We start from the raw sequence: 18,453 nt of genomic DNA on the forward strand, positions 1-18,453 counted from the left end.
GTGGTGTCATTGAAAGGAGGAGCTTTCTAACCTGATCAAGTTTAATGATGAGAGAACGGTAGATGGAATAGGAAAAAGAAGAAAATTTTAAGATGAGACCATCAGGCCTATGTTCAGTTACTTTTGTATTAAAAAATTATGCCAAAATTTACTGGCTTAAAGCATCACTCATTTTATTGCCTATGATTCTGTGGATCAGGAATTACTACAGGGTTCTATGGGAATGGCTTATCTCTTGTTCCATGCAGTATCTGAAGTAGCTTGTCTGTGGCTGGAGTATCCAAGAAAGTCTTCATTGATATATATGGGCCTTGCTGATTGCTATCTTCTGGAATACCTTTGTTTTTCTTGTGGCCTGTTTCTTTTGCATGGCTTCTCTAACAAGGTAGCCTAGATTTTACATGGTGGCTGGATTTACAATGTGAAAACACAAGCTGCAAGAATTGCTAAAGCCTGGGCTTGGAAGTCCCAGAATGTTACTCCTTCTACATTATATGGTCAAAGTAAATTAAAGTCCAGTCCATATTCAGGAGATGGAGGAATAAAATCCATCTCTCGATGAAAGGTGTGGAGAAATCATGTTGCAAGGGGCATGGACATAAGGAAACACGATTTTTGAAAATGGTTGTTACCATTCTACCACAGTTAGCAAAGCACGAAAAGAAAGCATAGATATATTCTAGTATGTATCAGCACTTCATTGGAGCTGCAGTGAGCCTCAGTGAATGATGGTAAAACTATAGTCTATGATGAAAGACCTTTAAAGTCATCCTGAGGAATTTGTATTTAATTAATTAATTTGTGCTTGTGTGTGCACACACACATGTGCCTGTGCAGGGGATTGAGCCCTGGGCCTTGTGCATGCTAAGCACATTCTGTACCTTTGAGCTACACACCTAGCCCTATTTCTTTTTAATTTTCTAAAAACTATTATAGGGTTTTTTTGTTGTGATTGTGGTGGTGGTACTGGTTGTTTTGGTTGCTTGTTTGTTTGGTTGTTTTTTTGTAGTTCTGGGAATGAAACCCAGGGCCTCATGCATGCTAGACACATACTCTACCACTATACCCCCAACCCTGAAAACTATTACAGGTTTCAAAAGAGACAGTGCTGTGTTAAAATTTATTGTTTTTTAAGATTGGTCTATTAGCAGTGTGTTAGACTAAGGTAGGAGGAATAGGAGGCAGAGTGATCTTGGGGTAGGATGCATTCACAGTTGTCTAAATGAATGAGAGGTGATTTGTTTCAGTGCCTTACCTAGTAGGTACTCAATATTAAATGAATTAATAATGGAAGGAGCACATGGATTTGAAATGCATTTAGGCAACTGAACTGACGTTACTTGACAACTGGATTTGAGATTACTTTGAAAATATCTGTGACCACTAGAAGAATGATATATAGGTATTGGAAATAGTGATACATAGATATTGTTTGGACATGTACAATTTGAAATGCTTGCATGTCATATGATAATAGAAACTGTAATCTAGACCATAGGTGTCTTTGGAACATAAAAGCCATAAGCTTAAATAGAAGAGATAATTTTAGTTTTTACAATATAGTAAGTGAAGCAGCTGAGAAAAATGTTGATTAAGAACCTCTGGAATTATTTTAGAAGATAAAAGATGTACATATTCTCTGAGAATTTTTATGTCATACAGCATTTTAAAACACTTCTTTGCATGAGTTTGTAAGATTGAGTATTACTAGCTGGTAACCTGCCTGTCTTAATCCTTTTTTATTGTTGTTATGTAACAAAATACCTGAGCCTGGATAATTATAAAAGGAGATTTATTTAGCTCACAGTTTTGGAGGCTGAAAGTCCATAGTTTAGCTTTGGTAAGAGCCTAATGGCGTCATGGCTGGAGCCACTATAGAAGTGAGAGATCACAAGACAAGAAGCCGAAGCAATGTATAGGGGCCAGGCCTATTCCTTTTATAACAACCCTTTTGTGAAAACTAACCAAGGGATCTCACAAGAATTATCTTAATCCCTTTTGAGGGTAGCACTCCAGTGACCTTCTACTGAGCTTCTCCTCTTAGAGTTCTGACCACCTCATCAAGGACTTAGGCATTAGATCAGAGACCCTGTGCCTAATAGCCCAAATCTACATCATGTCAAATTTAGGAAGTTGTTAGGAATCAACTTCCTTAACAAGACTCCTAAAGCACAAGAAGTAAAATCAAGAATCAGCAAATGGGATAGAATCAAACCACAAAGCTTCTTCACAGCAAAGGAAACAATCAAGAATGTGAAGAGAGAGCCTACAGAATGGGAGAAAATATTTTTCCAGGATATATAAAGAATTCGAAAGATTAACACAAGAAAATCAAATAACCCACTTAATAATGGGCAAAGGAACTGAACAGGCACTTCACAAGAAAAGAAATAGAATAGGTCAACAAATATATGAAAAATGTTCATAATATCTAGCATTTAGAGAAATGCAAATTAAGATTTTATCTCACTCCAGTCAGAACTGCAATTATCAAAAATACACGTAACAGTAAAAGTTGGCGAGGATGTGGGGAAAAAGTTACATTGCTGTGGGCCTGCAGAATGGTGCAACCACTCAGGAAAGCAGTATGGTGATTCCTCAGAAAACTGAAAGTGGAACCACTATTTGACCCAGCTATCCCACTCCTTGGTTTATACCCAAAGGACTTAAAATCAGCATACTATAGTGATGCTGCTGCATCAATGTTTATAGCAACTTCAATTCACAACAGCTAAACTATGAAACTAGCCTAGCTAGGTTCCCTTCGAGAGGTGAATGGATAAAGAAAATGTGGTAAATATTCACAATGAAATACTATTCATCCCTAAAAAGAAATGAAATTATGATATTTCCTGGTAAATGGATGGAACTGGAGACTATCATGCTAAGTGAAATAAGCCAGTTTCCAGAAACCAAAGGCCAAAGGTTCTCTCTTATGTGTGGATGCTAACTCACAATTTGGGAGTAGGGAAGAATAAAAATACTTTGGATTAGACAAAGAACAATGAAGGGAAGGGGAGGGGAAATGGGAACAGGAAAGATAGTAGAAGAATCAGACATTCCTATGTGCATGTATGATTATACAACAGTGTAATTCTATATCATGTACAACCAGAAGAATGAAAAATTGTACTCCATATATGTATAATATGTCAAAATACATTCTACTGTCATGTATAAGTAATAAGAGCAAATTAAAAAAAAAAAAAAGAATTATGACCGCCTCTACACCATTACACTGAGGACCAAACCTCAAACGCATGAATTCTTGGTAGACAAGCCACATCCAAATTACAGCACTACATGTATATTTTATGTTCACAATAAAAAGAGGTTCAAACTGGGTTCAAATTTGTCATTTAATACAGCCCTTTGTATACAACTCTATATGGGTAGTGTGACTTTTGTTCTGGTTTATGCTTGTTGTCTTTATATAATTATGGACAGTTTGGCCTTTACCTTAAAAACGTTTTTGTTTGGATGATAAGTTATATAATTATTATGTTGTAGCAAATAACCCAATTAATAAATGGGTAAAGGAACTGAACAGACACTTACTAGAAAAAGAAATAGGATCGGTTAACAAATATATGAAAAATGTTTATCATCTCTAGCATTTAGCAAAATGCAAATTAAAACTACACTGAGATTTTGTCTCACTCCAGTGTATCCAATCTATCATAATTACTGTTTACTTTCTTAAAATTTAGACAAGGGCAGAGATTCTAATTTGTTTAGTGTTTTATTTGTCTTCACAGCATATATTCAGCTCTCAATAAATGTTGACATATTGCTAGTTTTGTAATTATGAACAGATTACTTAAAAATCAAGAATGGTTATCTCATAACTATATTAAAAACATTTAATATTTGAACTCAGTGATATTTCTTTAAGCTTGGAATCTGAACTTGCTGTTTGTCATACTAATGCTTCAGAGGATAATATTAATGTTAAATTTCTCTTAAAATCATTTTTATAGTACAATATCTTTGTTTTCTTAACATTTCTGGTAGTGGCTTATCAACAGCTTATGACTGTTGATTATCTTTTTAATCTTTTAAAATTTACATGTAATAATTCTTTATTTTTCTTTTTAGTGGTTTCGTTGTGAAATGGGTTATTCCTACAATAAATATTTGGGAGCTCATAGTATATTAGTAATTTTATAAATTAACCTTGTACATAATTATTTATGAACAGATATAAAATATTTTAAGTGAAATTAATATTTTGGTCCTGATTAATATTTACTTACTATATATATAGCATGTCAGGTATTAAGGCATACATTTTTTTTTCAGATAGTAAACTCTTTGTAGTGTCCCCAAATCCACTATTGCATCTTGCCTAAGTAATAACATTTTCTGTTTAAACTTTTTATCCTTTTTTTGTACTTTAATATCCACACTCTGTCTTTCATGTTTTAAATCATATACATATGTTACTTTACTTGCCTTTGTTCCATTCTATACCTGGGATGATGATGATGATGATGATGATGATGATGATGATGATGATTTTTGAGACAGGGTCTTATTATATTGCCCAGGCAAGGCTCAAACTTGTGATCCTCACTCCAGCATCAGCTTCCCGAATATCTGGCATTACAGACCTGTTCTACCATGTCCAGCCTTATTTATTTTGTACACTGTGTTATTTTTTATTCTTTATTTTTTTGAGGTGGGAGTTACACTGTGTTGACCAGGCTGGCTTGGAGCTCCTTTTGTATATTATCTCAATGGAGGGAGATTAAGCCCATCTGTTTGCCTCTTTAGTTATGACCCCTTATTCTAAGGTACAGGTATAATTATGTAAACCTTGCCCCTCTTCCTTCAAAACATTTTATTCCCAACTACTTTTAACAAAGACCAGAACTCCTTATGAACTTGAAAAATGTTTAATAATTTCTCTCTAAAAAATTTTATTACACAAAAACCTTGTATATTTTTCTGGCCTTAGTATGTACCTTATTTCTTCACCATACTAGATTGAGGCACTTTTGGGAAAATATATTGAGCTGTGTGCCTTTAGGCCTTTGTTCACATTAGATCTCCTTTCCAAAATGCCTGTCCTACACAGGTTGTATTTCATCACTTTCCCTGTTATTTTCACTATAGGTATAATTTTTCCCTAAAATCTTATACCCAGTTCTGTCATGTTGATAATACTTTATATTGGATCATAATGTTTCCATGTCTTCCTACTAGGATGTGAACTTATCATACAAAGGGATAATATTTTGTCATTGTATCCTGATTGCCTAACACAATTCATGGTACAAATAAGACGCTTTTTAAACAAGTGATGAATAGAGAGATAGTGAGATATCTTTCTTTTCCAAGCTGTTTCAACAAAATTAAAATTCTCTTTTCCACAGTTATCTTTTTATTTTTAGAAGTTGTATTATCTTCATAGTATTTTGTGAATCTCTTGAACTCACTATTAAATACCTAAGTAATACATGATGAATAATTTTTTTTTTTTAGGTAGTCGTCTTTTGACTGGTTCCAACTGTTTGCAACTCTGGTCCAATACTAACTTGCACAAGGCAGCTGAAGGTGAAAATCCTGATAAAACAGATCTTAACTTTGGGGATTGGAGATGCATTTGGCATTGCAAGTAAGCAATTAATTAGGGAATTAAACTGATAAGCCTGTTTTATGATATTATAAATGCATTTTAGTTTGTGTAAAACTGCACTGGCACTGGTATTTTTTTTTAGTCTGTGACGTGCCTTTTCTTGTACCTAAAGAATTCACTGTATCCCATGTTCCAAAATCCATTAAAAAAAAAAGTCAAAACAACTAGAAAGAAATAAAAGAAATTTATAAGGCCTGTATGAAGATCATTAATGGGAAATTTGCTAAATTATGCAAAGGAAGCCAGACACTTTTCTTACTTTTTGAATGAAAAACTTCCAATTGTGAGGAAGTCTTTTTACATTTTTTTTTTTGTAGTTACAGATGGACAGAATGGTTTTATTTTTATTTGTTTATTTTTATGTTGTGTTAAGGATCAAACCCAGTGCCTCACAAAGTGCTAGGCAAGTGCTTTGCTGCTGAGCTATAGCCTCCACCTCTGGAAGTCTTTTTTTTTTTTTAAATATTAATTATTAATATTAAATATATATTGCTGAGGTGAAATTATACCATCTTAATCCCAGTTCAGTTAGCAGTCTGGCCTGTGGTTCAAGGACATGTATTTTTTTTCTTTCTCTGCCTTAAATTGTATACAAGATGTCAATGAGTATTTGAAATTAACCAAATTAAAATAAATGTCTATAATGAAACTTGAAAACAAAAATCTATATGTTGACCGTAAACCTTGTGAAAATCCCATTGGAATTTCTACTTTTGAGTATAGTTCTAAATTTCATTTGAAAGTACAAAATGGGAAAATCAAGGAAATTCTGAAAATAAAGAGGAATAAGAGTATACATTATAGTAAAGTGAATTCTAAAGCTATAGCTGTTTGAGCATTTTGTTGTTAGTATAGGAACAGATATTAGGTTCCAGGAATTGATTCAATTATGCATGCATACTCAGTATATTAAGTAGCATTTTACAGTGGGACAAATTAGCTCTGTAGAGGGCAAAGTGAAATTAGAGTCTCTTATGTAGCTGGTACAAAAATAAGTGTCAGATGGAGAAAAAAATTGAATTTCTATATAATGAAACAAAAAGATTGGGGGGTGGGAATGAATTTCCATGTTTTAGAGTACCAGTGCCAGTGTGGTAGTTACTAACCACCTATTGCTATTGAACACTTGAAATGTGGTTAATCCCAATTGGGATATACAAAAAGATACACTGAGGATTTAAAACACTTTAACATACACTTATTACACTTAGAAACATATTTATTACACTTAGAAAAAATTATTTGTATTTGAAATGAAATGTGACAATTTCTCCTTGGCCTGCTTTGTAAATATGTTTAGTACAGATCTAGCTAAGCATGACTTTGAAAAAAAAAAACTAGAAAGCAATGGTAGTGACAGGCTGTTTTGAAAAAAAAATTATATATATATATATATATATATTTTTAGTTGTTGATAGACCTTTTTTTTATTCATTTATTTATATGTGGTGCTGAGAATTGAACCCAGTGCCTCACACAAGCTAGGCAAGTGCTCTACCACTGAGCTACAACCCCAGCCCAGTGATAGGATTTTTAAGACCAATCTATGGGCGAGAGGGGAAGGCAGTATAAACCAAAGTTCCTTTGAGAAGAAAAGGTAAGTATATACCAAGTAGATGGATGAAGTGGGCCAGTTGAATTCACGATTATTTCAAGTCTCCTATTAACCCACACATAATTAATTAAGTAAATGTTACCCAAAGGAAGGCCAAATTCATTTTAGAATACTGGTTTATTGTTTGAAAATATGTTTAAGAATATAGTGATCCAGACTTTAGAAATTACATTTCCAGATTAAAAATTGAAGTAATTCTCTAATGGCATAAAAGCTATGACTTCTGTTTTACGCTTTAAAGATTTTGACAAATCATTACTTGTTTGATTCTTAGGGAATGTATTTTTGTTGTTAAAATTTATCCTTGGGGTTGGAGTTGTAGTTTCAGTGGTAGACCATGTGTGAGGCATTGGGTTCAATTCTCAGCACCACATATAAATATGTAAATAAAATAAAGGTCTATCAACAACTAAAAAACATTTTTAAGAAATTTATCTTAGTAACTTGTTCATATTTAGGTACACTTAAAGTGGTAGAGGGCTAGGGATATAGCTCAGTTGGTAGAGTGCTTGCCTCACATGCACAAGGCCCTGGATTCAATCTCAGGATCACCAAAAATAATAATAATTAAAGTGGTAGAGCATGTGCTTAGCATGTGTAGGGTCCTGGGTTCAGTCCCAGCACTGAAAAAAGGATAGTTGTACCTTTGTAGCTGGGCCCAGTGTGCCTATAGTCCAGGTTACATAGAAGGCTGAGGCAGGAGGATCACTTGAGCCTGAGAGTTCTGAACCACCCTGGAAAACACAGCAAGACCCAGTGCCTTAAAAGAAAAAAAGAAAATGTAACAAAATTATGAGTGTGAAACTGTATTATCACAAAATTTTTATTTGAAGCCATGCTGAAGTATAATTTTGAGAATATTACAATTTTTCTTATTTAATTTTCTTGTAAATTATTCGTTATCTTTAATTTTCAGAACTGCTTCCCAAGTTCATTTAATGAAATTTTCACCAGATGGAGAATTTTTTGCCACTGCTGGGAAGGTAAATCATGAAATGCTATTGTCAAATTGTGTGTTTATACTTTAATTTTAAACTTTAAGAACATTATTCAGTTTCATTTTTTTATTGATTTAATTTGAAACATTATTTTGTATTAGAAACTAAATAGCAAAAATTGTTTAAATATAATGGTGTTAAAAGGCAGTATGGTATAATTGAAACACCTTAGACTCAGAGACAGATCTAGATGTATACTACCTTTTACCAACTTTATCATATAGGGCAAATTAGTCTCTTTGCACCTTCATTTTCTCATGTGTAAGATAGTATAATAAAACCTAGTTCATAGATCATTTAATCATAGGATTAATTTAAACTGTGTATATAAAGTGGCATATATAATTAATTTAGACAGTGTATATAAAGTACCTTCCACATGTTGTACAATCAACAAGCTATAGCTTTTTCTTTAGTGCACATACTTCGTTGTTATCTGTTCATTTCAGAGTAGTGTATTTTTCTTGAAATTATTTTATTTTTAATCATTGGTTCACAGAACAGTTCATGAAGCACTAGTCGTCTGAAATTATTGTTTCCATGGCCCAAAGCCTTCTGCACACTGAGTGTGAGACAATGTAAAACCATAGAAAAATATGTTTATTTTTAGAGGAGAGAATTTGAACTGTTCTTTTTAATTGGATTTCTAGGTAAAAATTAAATTACCAATTAAAAGCAGCACCTAGTACTTTCTAGTCTCCCTTGTTCTTTTCTTATTTTTTTCAAATTAGGAGCAAATTTTGTCATACATAGAATATTTTATGTAATATTATTTATTACCTATTGTTGTCAGCATAGTCTTAGAAAATGAAAAGTGTTCTTTTTTCAGTTATCAGCAGTCTTTGTAATTCTGCTGGTGATATTGCTTTCTTAGATGATTCTTGGCTTAAGAGGAAAAAAAGCCCCTAATTTCATCTTTCAGACTTTCCCAAATGATTCCATTTTCCATAGTGTGTGGTAATTAGCAAGCATTTTCTTGAACACAGAATACACCCATTTACCCACTCCAGTTCTTAAAATTAAGGAATGCTAATAGAAAACTATCAGAATCAGAGATTTTTTTCTGTCCTGTTTAATACTTCTTCACATCTCCAAGTTCCTGACATTGGGAAGGAAAATTCTACTTTTGCTATTTGACTTAACTTAAATTTAATTCTAATCTAGGCTTTTTTTGGTTCTTTTCCCGTAGGATGACTGCCTTTTAAAGGTATGGTATAATGTAGAAAACTGGCGGACAGCTGTTAACTCTCCAGATGGAAGTTCAGAAAAACAATCCCAAGGAGAAATTGACTTTTCTTTTGTATATCTGGCCCATCCTCGAGCTATAAATGGATTTTCCTGGCGTAAAACAAGCAAATATATGCCTAGGTCAGTGGATTGTTCATTTTTTTCCTGTGTATTAAGAGAACTTTGTCATTGTGATTTGAATTGCTTTTCTAACTTTGAGAGTCCATAGCTATAGGATTTTTGAGCCTATGAGATTAGAGTACTATTACCCCCTGGTATTTATACCTATGGCTATGAGTCAATTATGATTGATGCTTAGTATAAGAGCCATGTGAAAGTAGTTTAAGGTATGATAATTAGCTTTCATATTATATGTCTTATGTCAGAGTTGTGCATCTTTTCTTTTCCTTCTCTGTGTTGTTCAGTTGTTACATCTTTTATTGTTTGAACTTTTTCATATTCATTTCCCCGTTTTGTGCCTTCTAGCATATATCTCCTGTGGATTCCTTTTTTTTTTTTTTTTTTTTTTAGTTGTAGATGGACACAATACCTTTATTTTTGTTTATTTATTTATTTTTTTACATGGTGCTGAGGATTGAAACCAGTGCCTCACACATGCAAGGCAAGAGCTCTATTGCTGAGCCACAACTCCAGTCCTAGATTTCTTTTTTTTTTTAATAGTATCTTTATTGAGAGGAGATAGCTTGAATTCCCAAGCATTTACCTGACTATTCCCAGTGTCTTTGAGGACATTCCTTGAACTGGGTATAGGTTTAACCTATACCCTACATATACATATACATATATACACCCTAACATATACATATACACCTTTTAGTACTTCCTTTCTTTCCTGTTGTCTTTGGAAGACTTGATACCACACTGAATTTTTGCCTATACTTAAATAAGTTGCTGAAATACAGATAGAAATCCTTTTTAGTACAACATGACAATTTTCAGCTTGGCTGTGCCATTTCACTTTGTCTCTTAGTTTTTCACTGTTTTTTTGAATTTTGTCATCTGTGTGCTATGTTCTATGAAACCTCCTAAGCTATCTGTGGTATTGCAACTAAATCATTCATTAACTTTATTTCTGGGCCAGTAGAATATATACCTAGACTTTTAGGCCATAGTACAGTAGACACTGTTTTTCTTGTCCATCCTTCTGGTCTAACAAGGTATAGGTATAAGAGGGACACTCTAGGAAAAATAATAGTTCGGTTCTTAGGAAAATGTTTCAGATTCTTTGGGATACGAGAGTGTGAACAATCTATAGTGTTAGCAAAAGCAAACTTAGCCCAACTGTGTATGAGTACTATTGTTCTGTTACCTCTGAGACTGTTGCTTACCCATGTAAAAATGTGTTTAGAATAGTAAGGTCATGACAAAATATTAACTTAGTTTTAAAAGTTAGAATGACCCCAGTTGTTATCACCAACCCTACATTTTTTCGGAAGCTCCCTGAATTTCACTTTTGAACTTTTGTCATTTAGAAAACAGCTAATCTCTGAGGTTTTTAGTTTTCATTTTTGTTTACCAGCTTGCCTTTAAGTATATTGTGGGAAGGCTGACCCTTTCTCAAGAGAATGAATGTGGTCCCATCAAAGACTGTTACTTTTTCTGACATGTCATTTTCACTGGATGATACAGTTAGGTTTGTTGGTTTTTTAGACTGTGTGTGTTGCCCAGGTTGGCTCTGAACTCATGGGCTCAAGTTAAACTCTTGTCTCAGCCTCCTGAGTAACTGGAATACAGGTTCACATTACCATACCTGGCTTCAGTTGTTTTGTTTTTCTATATAAAATAAAGATTCCCTCACAGTGACTAATGTATGTAAAGGGACTGATGGATTGAGAAAGAATGGGCAAGTTTTTATGATGAGCATTTACTTTTTTACTAATTAAAAATTGATAAATATAAGACAGGTTGAGAATTTTAATGATATCCCGCAAGAACCTCCAAGACTTTGTTGCAGGTATCAAGTTTCAAAATCATCTTCGGTTGTTGTTACATTAAAGTAAAACAGGTGTTAGGGACCCCTACTCATCACATGGTTATACCTATTGATGTTGTTGTTGTTGTTGTTTTGGAGGCTGCTATATATTAACACAATATGCCAATGAAGATAAGATACCTTTGTAAAGAAGTGAGGAAGAAAGATATTGCCAGGGTAATGTCTCAAACAGATCAGGGTAGTCCCACCATGCCTTTTTTATACCTCTTGCCAGTTGTTCACATTGAATGTCTATAAGATATTCTGAGGGTTTTTACCTGGGGCTACCTACACTTCAGCTTCTTGGCCCTCTCCTTGCTTCTGAATTGTGACCTTATTTCCTTGCTATTTTGCTTCTAAGTTCTTATGCTTCTTTTGATTCAGTTCTTTAATGACTACCTTCTGCTGTTCTTTAATCATTACCTTCTGCTGTTCCTTAATAAGCCTTTTCATTTTACCAATTACTTATTGACAATGTAAACCTTGGACTTTACTTTTAATTTCATTGCCATAGTCTGTGTATATATGAATATATTAGAAACAGAGAGGAAGGGAGGCTAGGAGAGGGATCGAGAAAAAAATTTGGAGGCAGGGTGGGGAAAGGAAGGAGAAGCAGGGCCTTGCACTTGCTGAGCAAATGCTCTACCACTGAACTATAACCCCACTGAGTTATCTGATAAAGCCTTCTATTGATTGTTGGTTTTAGCCAGATATTTTGGAACAAGTACTTTCTACAAGGTATTATGTCTTTTTCTTTCATTTTTCTAAACTTACTGAATTACCTGATAGAAGGAAATCTTTATTGATACGAATTCAATCCTCTGCACCTTGATGTTTAGAGTTTTTTTAAATATATGTATAATTTATTTTTATTTTGAAAGAGGTCACAGGAAGGAATGAACTGAAAGTCAAGAATAAGGAAGGCCAATGGAGTGTTGATTTATCATGAGTTTTCTTGTTCTCAATTGCTTTAGGTATAGATAGGCAAGGAGAGAATAAATATACAAATAATTTTTGTAGCCTGTTAGTGACCAGTGTGTAGGTTCCATTACAGAAAGTCAATCCCAAGTTAAACCCCCTTCCAAAAAAAAAGAAAGAAAGTAAAACTGAAGCATTATTAAATAATTAAAGTATTAACCATCCACTAAATAAATCAGAAAATTTTATTAGATGATATAATTTTTTTGTTATCAGCTAAGGAATTATGGCTTGATCTTGGTCTTTGTTCTTTAAATGCAAGAAGAATCTTAGATTATTGAAACAAGAATTACTGAATTCTAGGCAGAAAAGAAATAGGTCGGCAAGCATTTATGGTGATAAAATCTACATATATGTTGACTTTTTTGTAGTTTTATTAGTTATGTATGTTTATTTATAGAACTTTGTAGAGTATTTATGATATTGTGTGAAACTTGTATTCTTGCCTCTAAAATCTTTTTATTTCTTAGGGCGTCTGTATGTAATGTACTGTTGACTTGCTGCAAAGATAATGTGTGTCGTCTTTGGGTAGAGACATTTTTACCAAATGATTGTTTGCTATATGGAGGTGACTGCAATCATTGGTCGGAACCAATTAATTTAACAAATAACTTCAAGAGAAATACTTCCAGTAAAGAACGAGTTCAAAATGCTTTAGAAGTGAGTGTTTTTATTAGAGATTATTTCCTTTGAATTTTAAAAACTTTGTACACTGCCATTTTTGTAACAGTAATATAAGAAATCTGTGTCTTAGGAAAATAATTTTCACAAATTTTTGTTTTATCTTGTTCCAAAAACATTCTTAAGGACTTTGTATGGAGCATAAAACCAATTAATTATCGCATAACTGATGATAACAAAAAGCTGATGATAATTGACTTAGCTGAGTTAACAAAGTAAATTAAAATAGAAGAATGCTAAGATTTAACTGTAACAATAATTTATTTCCTCTTTCTTAGAACTTGTGGTAGACTAGTTTATCTTACTCTTATCACTTGTTGTCTTTAGAACCACCAAAACTTAGAGTCTTTAATTAGTTTGGAAAGTAAAAGTCAACTTTTGATGTTTGATTTGATTAAAGATAGAATAACAAGACAGACTCATATTGAAAACAAATGGTTTATCTTTGGATGCTTTATATGATTATGGAACAACTCTTTCAAATCTGAATAGTATTCTAATATTTCCGAGTGTAAGTAAATGTATATTTCATTGTACACTCAACAGCACATAGAATTGTGTATAATAATAGCTCAAAGAAGTCCTACCCTAGGAATCTGAAGAGTTTTTCTACTTTGGCTCTGCCTCTTGTTAGCTAGATTAGCTTGGGTTCTACATAAACTGTTTTATCATACAAAAGATGAGAATGACAATATTTGTACTGTCTCCCTCATGGGATCAGATGAGATGATGTTGATGAAAATATTCTGTAAATTAATAAATATTCTAATGTATTATGGTAATATCCAAAGCTTCCTGGTCACAGGGAGTAAGCTGCAGACAAAGTTGTGTACATAAAGACATTGTTTATAGACACATTATTGAAAAAATGATTTTTTTTCAGGAAATTAATTTTAAGAAAATAAACCAAATAAAAATTGCAAAGTGTTGTGTAGAGTTTGAGAGAGGAACTCATGCCCTTTAAGTTTTAATGTTATTCTTCAGGATTCAAATATGCTATTAAAATATTGAAAGATTTTTTTTACAAATAAAGTTATTGGAAATAGGGTATATGTAACTTCAAATAACAGTTATGATGCAGACTACACATACAATATAGGCATTAATTTTACTTTGCTTTTATTCACACAGGTAAATCTAAGACATTTTCGTAGAGGTCGGAGGAGATCACTTGCACTTGTAGCACATACTGGCTATCTGCCTCATCAGCAAGATCCTCATCATGTCCACAGGAACACTCCACTGCATGCCAATGCACTTTGCCACTTTCATATTGCAGCTAGCATCAACCCAGCTACAGGTAGTAAAGCATAGCTCAAAACATGTTTTTGAGATTGATTTTATAACAAGTAAGCTATACTTTTAGTTTTTGAATATATAAAACATTGGAGGTAACTGACTTTGCCAGTTTTTCATTATAGCTAGTCCACTGGTTTCTAATTATTTGCTTTTTAAGGCCATGATTTGGTTTATGATATAAAATCTTAATTCATTATTAATTTTTTTTCAAAAGTTGAGATTTGAGCTATAGTTGTTAATACCACAAAAGTAATATTTTATAATTATAGTTGTTAAAACTATTGTTTGATGCTTTATCTTTGGAGTCATTTCACAAGTGGGTAAGAAACAATGTAAAAGTTATAATTGGAAGAATTACAAAACTTATCTCAATAGTTAAGTATGTATTAATAGGCAGACTGAAAGATCTAGAATATCTGGGTCTACCTATAAATTTGGAAATTAAGTGTTTTTCCCTTTTTAGTAAATAGTGTTGTCATGTATAAAATCCATTGATCACAATTGAAGCTCTTAAGTGGAACTTTGGAATATTATTTGAAAAAGAATTAAAAGACTATATTTCTGCATGATAAATGTCATTTGTACAAAAGTGAAAAGTAAAAGCTTCTTTTCACGGCTATCCAAACTCCCATCTCTCTCCCTAGAAAAGAACTACTAATTTTTGTATGCTGTGGGATATTTTAAGCATCAATTAAGCCTTAGTTGGAAATTACAATATGGCATTCTTCAAGGAAACATAGCAATAAGTATGATTCATTAGTTACTTGATTAGAATTTTGTTCAGCAAAGTGACAAGTGCTATGCTGTGTCAAAGTATAGAGATACTTGAAAAGTTTTTCCAATATTCTTAGCTTTTATTTGGTTAACACCAGTGGAGCTGTAAAGGAATCCATGAATGAAGAAAATGGGAGACTATTGAATTTTCTTCATTAAAAAATTATATAGGATTGGGAAAGGTCATGACTTTTATCAAAAATATGTTGACAATGGATATAATACAAAATTATCTCTAAGATCAATGGAATAACTTTGAAGGTCCTTGCTGAATAAAGGGCAGTATTGGGCTGGGAGTGTAGCTCAGTGGTAGAGTGCTTATGTATCAAGCACAAGACCTCAGATTCAATTCCTAGCACAGAAAATAAAACAAAATATTTTAAAAACAACAAAAAGGGTCAATATTTTGAGAATTAAGAAAGCTTAAATTCTCAGACTATGGAAAAAGCTGAGAGGTTACTGAGAAAGGAACCCTAAGTTCCAGTGTGACATCTTGACTAGCTTTTAATAAGGGAAACTCTAAAACCTTTCCTTAGATATTAGGTTGCTAAGGAAAGTGTACAGTAGATCAAATTAGTATAATATTATTAGCAACTAGATTGAACTTTATGGAGAATTCCTTTTCCTAAATTCAGTCTGGTGGAATGACCTTTCTGGATGGTATATTTCTTACTTAAAGTATAGCTTTTAGATTATAGTTACTTGCCCATCAATAGAAATAGCCACAGGAGAGGGTTTTGACAGAACATGTTCTGTCTGTGCTAGATCTCATATCCTTTTGATGAAAATTTCTTATAAAAATGAAAAACAAATTATTAGAACGAAGTCAGGATATAAAAGAGGTTTGAGTTTCCTTTTAGTTAGAATTTTTCGGCTAAAACCCAGCTTTATTCCTTCCCTCTGTGTATTTAGTAGCTAGGCCTGTGGTCCACAAAAGTCATTACTGATCTCATTTAGGTTGATTGTAAGTCAGATACAAGAAAATCTTACCCATAGCTTCTTGGGAATGTCTTCTCAGTTCCTGGAACTACTTTGTATACATCCAGAAACAATAGGATTGGCAGCTCCTCTTGGAATTTTTTTTAATATTTATTTTTAGCTTTTAGGTGGACATAATATATTTATTTTATTTTTATGTGGTTCTGAGGATCGAACCCAGTGCCTCTTGCATGCCAGGCGAGCGTGCTACTACTTGAGCTATATCCCCAGCCCTGGATTTTATTGTGTACTTATACCAGTGTAGAAACTAAAAATGGTGATAGGAACTGGAGACACAGTGGCAATCAAAATGGGTATCATACTTTTGTTATGAAGTATATAATCAGGTAGGTGATAGATAAATATTAATCAAGTAATTATATTAAGGAATGTATAGGTAATAAACAAAAGCTCTTGAACTGAATGTTAGAATTTGCCTTTAACTGAACAGTCAGTTCTTTTATCTTTTCTTTCACCATTTGTTTCCTGTAGTATTCTTCTGTTGGTATTTAACAGTAGACACATTATTTGAACAGATATTTAATTTGAATTATTTATTATTTCTTTAAAAAATAGATTTATTTTGGAGAAAATGGTTTATATTCCTTGAATCTATTCCAGCCTTTACCATTCAGCAGGTACCAGCATGATCCAGATTTGATATAACATGATAGACTTGGATTTTTCTTTACCTGCATTAATTAGGGATAACTTGTCATAACCAAGTGGATTTAATATACTTATCAATATACTTAATAGCAATTATATCAAAAGTAATATCAAGAAACTTTTTTTTTTAGCTGAGGGTGGTATGTTTTGAATGCTTTCCTTATGTATGAGAAGGGAACCGCAGTTTTGTACCTTTTAACTTCAGCTTGATGCTAATAAATAATATCAATCATAGATTTAGATGGTTAGATCATTACAGAAGTTAATGTGTCAGTCTGTTAAGATGTTGCTAACCAGGTTCAGGGTATACTACTATAGTTCCAGTAACTCAGAATATCAGCATCAGCAAGTAAGCGAGTCCCTCAGAAACTTGGTGAGACTGTCTCAAAATGAAAAATAAAAAGGTCTCAAAATGAAAAATAAAATGCCCCTGAGTTCAATCTGCAGTATAAAAAAAAAGGATTGCTGTTGAATAAGATTTTATATAGGTTAACTGATATTTAAGAGGTTTAAGATAAATGTAATATTATTATTACTTTATCCAAATCCATAGAATGGTTCACCAAGAGTGAACCCTTAACTGTGTACTCTGGATGACAGTGATGTTCAGTGTGGGTTCATCAATTTTAACAAATGTAACAATGTTGATAATAGCAGAGACTAGGCATGTATGGGAACTGAGGGTATGTAACTCTTTCTGTACCTTTCTCTCCATTTTCTGTGAATCTAAAAGTGCTCTAAAAAAGATCCTTTAAAAAACAAAGCAAAATACAATTAAGTTAAATTAAAAAGCAGAGGGGCTGGGGTTGTGGCTCAGTGGTAGAGCGGCTTGCCTTGCACATGTGAGGCTCTGGGTTCGATCCTAGGCACCACATAAAAATAAAATAAAGGTATTATGTCCATCTACAATTAAAAGCATTTTTTTAAAAAAGTGGAGAGTCCAGGGGCAGTGGTGCATACACTTATAATCCCAGCAGCTCCAGAGATAGAGGCAGGAGGATCATGAGTTCAAAGATAGCCTCCTCAATTTATCGAGGCACTAAGCAACTGAGGGAGACCCTGTCTCTAAATAAAATACAGAATAGGGCTGGGAATGTGGCTAAGCAGTCGAGTGTCCTTCAGTTCAATCCCCAGTACCCAAAAAGAAAAAGTGGAGAAATACTTTTTCAGACACACAAAAGATATGTAATAATCAAAATAAGAATTATGAATGTTTTGTATGCCATTTGGTAAAAATTTTAATCTTGTGATTTTTTTTATAGACATTCCTCTTCTTCCATCTATTACATCTCTGAGTTTAAGTGAAAATTACTTTGTCCATGGAAGTCTTTTTACAGCAACTTAGAAAAAGTTTTGAACATCCATCTTCTGAGGCCAGTGTAGAAGAAGCTAATCAAGCAGATATAAAATCTGATGAAGGTAAAGCTTTAAGACTAAAAGTTTAATTTGTTAAAGATAACCTTTTTTAAGATTAGGGTTAAACTATTATCAGAAATAAACTCAAAAATCACAGTGGCATAATGCAAATATGCGCTAACTCATTTATTAGTATGGTATAGATATTTCTGTTCCAAAAATTGTTTTTTTTCATATGGTGATT

The 18,453-nt window shown here is 33.0% G+C and overlaps 1 protein-coding gene across 1 annotated transcript in view; it reads left to right on the forward strand.

Moving 5' to 3' along the window:
• Dmxl1 (Dmx like 1) overlaps positions 1 to 18,453 on the forward strand; it is a 329,055-nt gene that overhangs the window by 26,737 nt on the left and 283,865 nt on the right. Inside the window, 7 exon segments of the mRNA XM_058578056.1 lie at positions 5,488 to 5,620; positions 8,173 to 8,239; positions 9,444 to 9,622; positions 12,923 to 13,112; positions 14,265 to 14,433; positions 18,116 to 18,161; positions 18,163 to 18,272. Of these exon segments, the coding sequence (XP_058434039.1) occupies positions 5,488 to 5,620; positions 8,173 to 8,239; positions 9,444 to 9,622; positions 12,923 to 13,112; positions 14,265 to 14,433; positions 18,116 to 18,161; positions 18,163 to 18,272 (894 nt within the window).

Source organism: Marmota monax, unplaced genomic scaffold (genome assembly GCF_021218885.2).
Source record: "Marmota monax isolate L192 unplaced genomic scaffold, Marmota_monax_Labrador192_F-V1.1 WCK01_AAM20220418_F8-fsc00373, whole genome shotgun sequence".
Classification (NCBI taxonomy): domain Eukaryota; kingdom Metazoa; phylum Chordata; class Mammalia; order Rodentia; family Sciuridae; genus Marmota; species Marmota monax.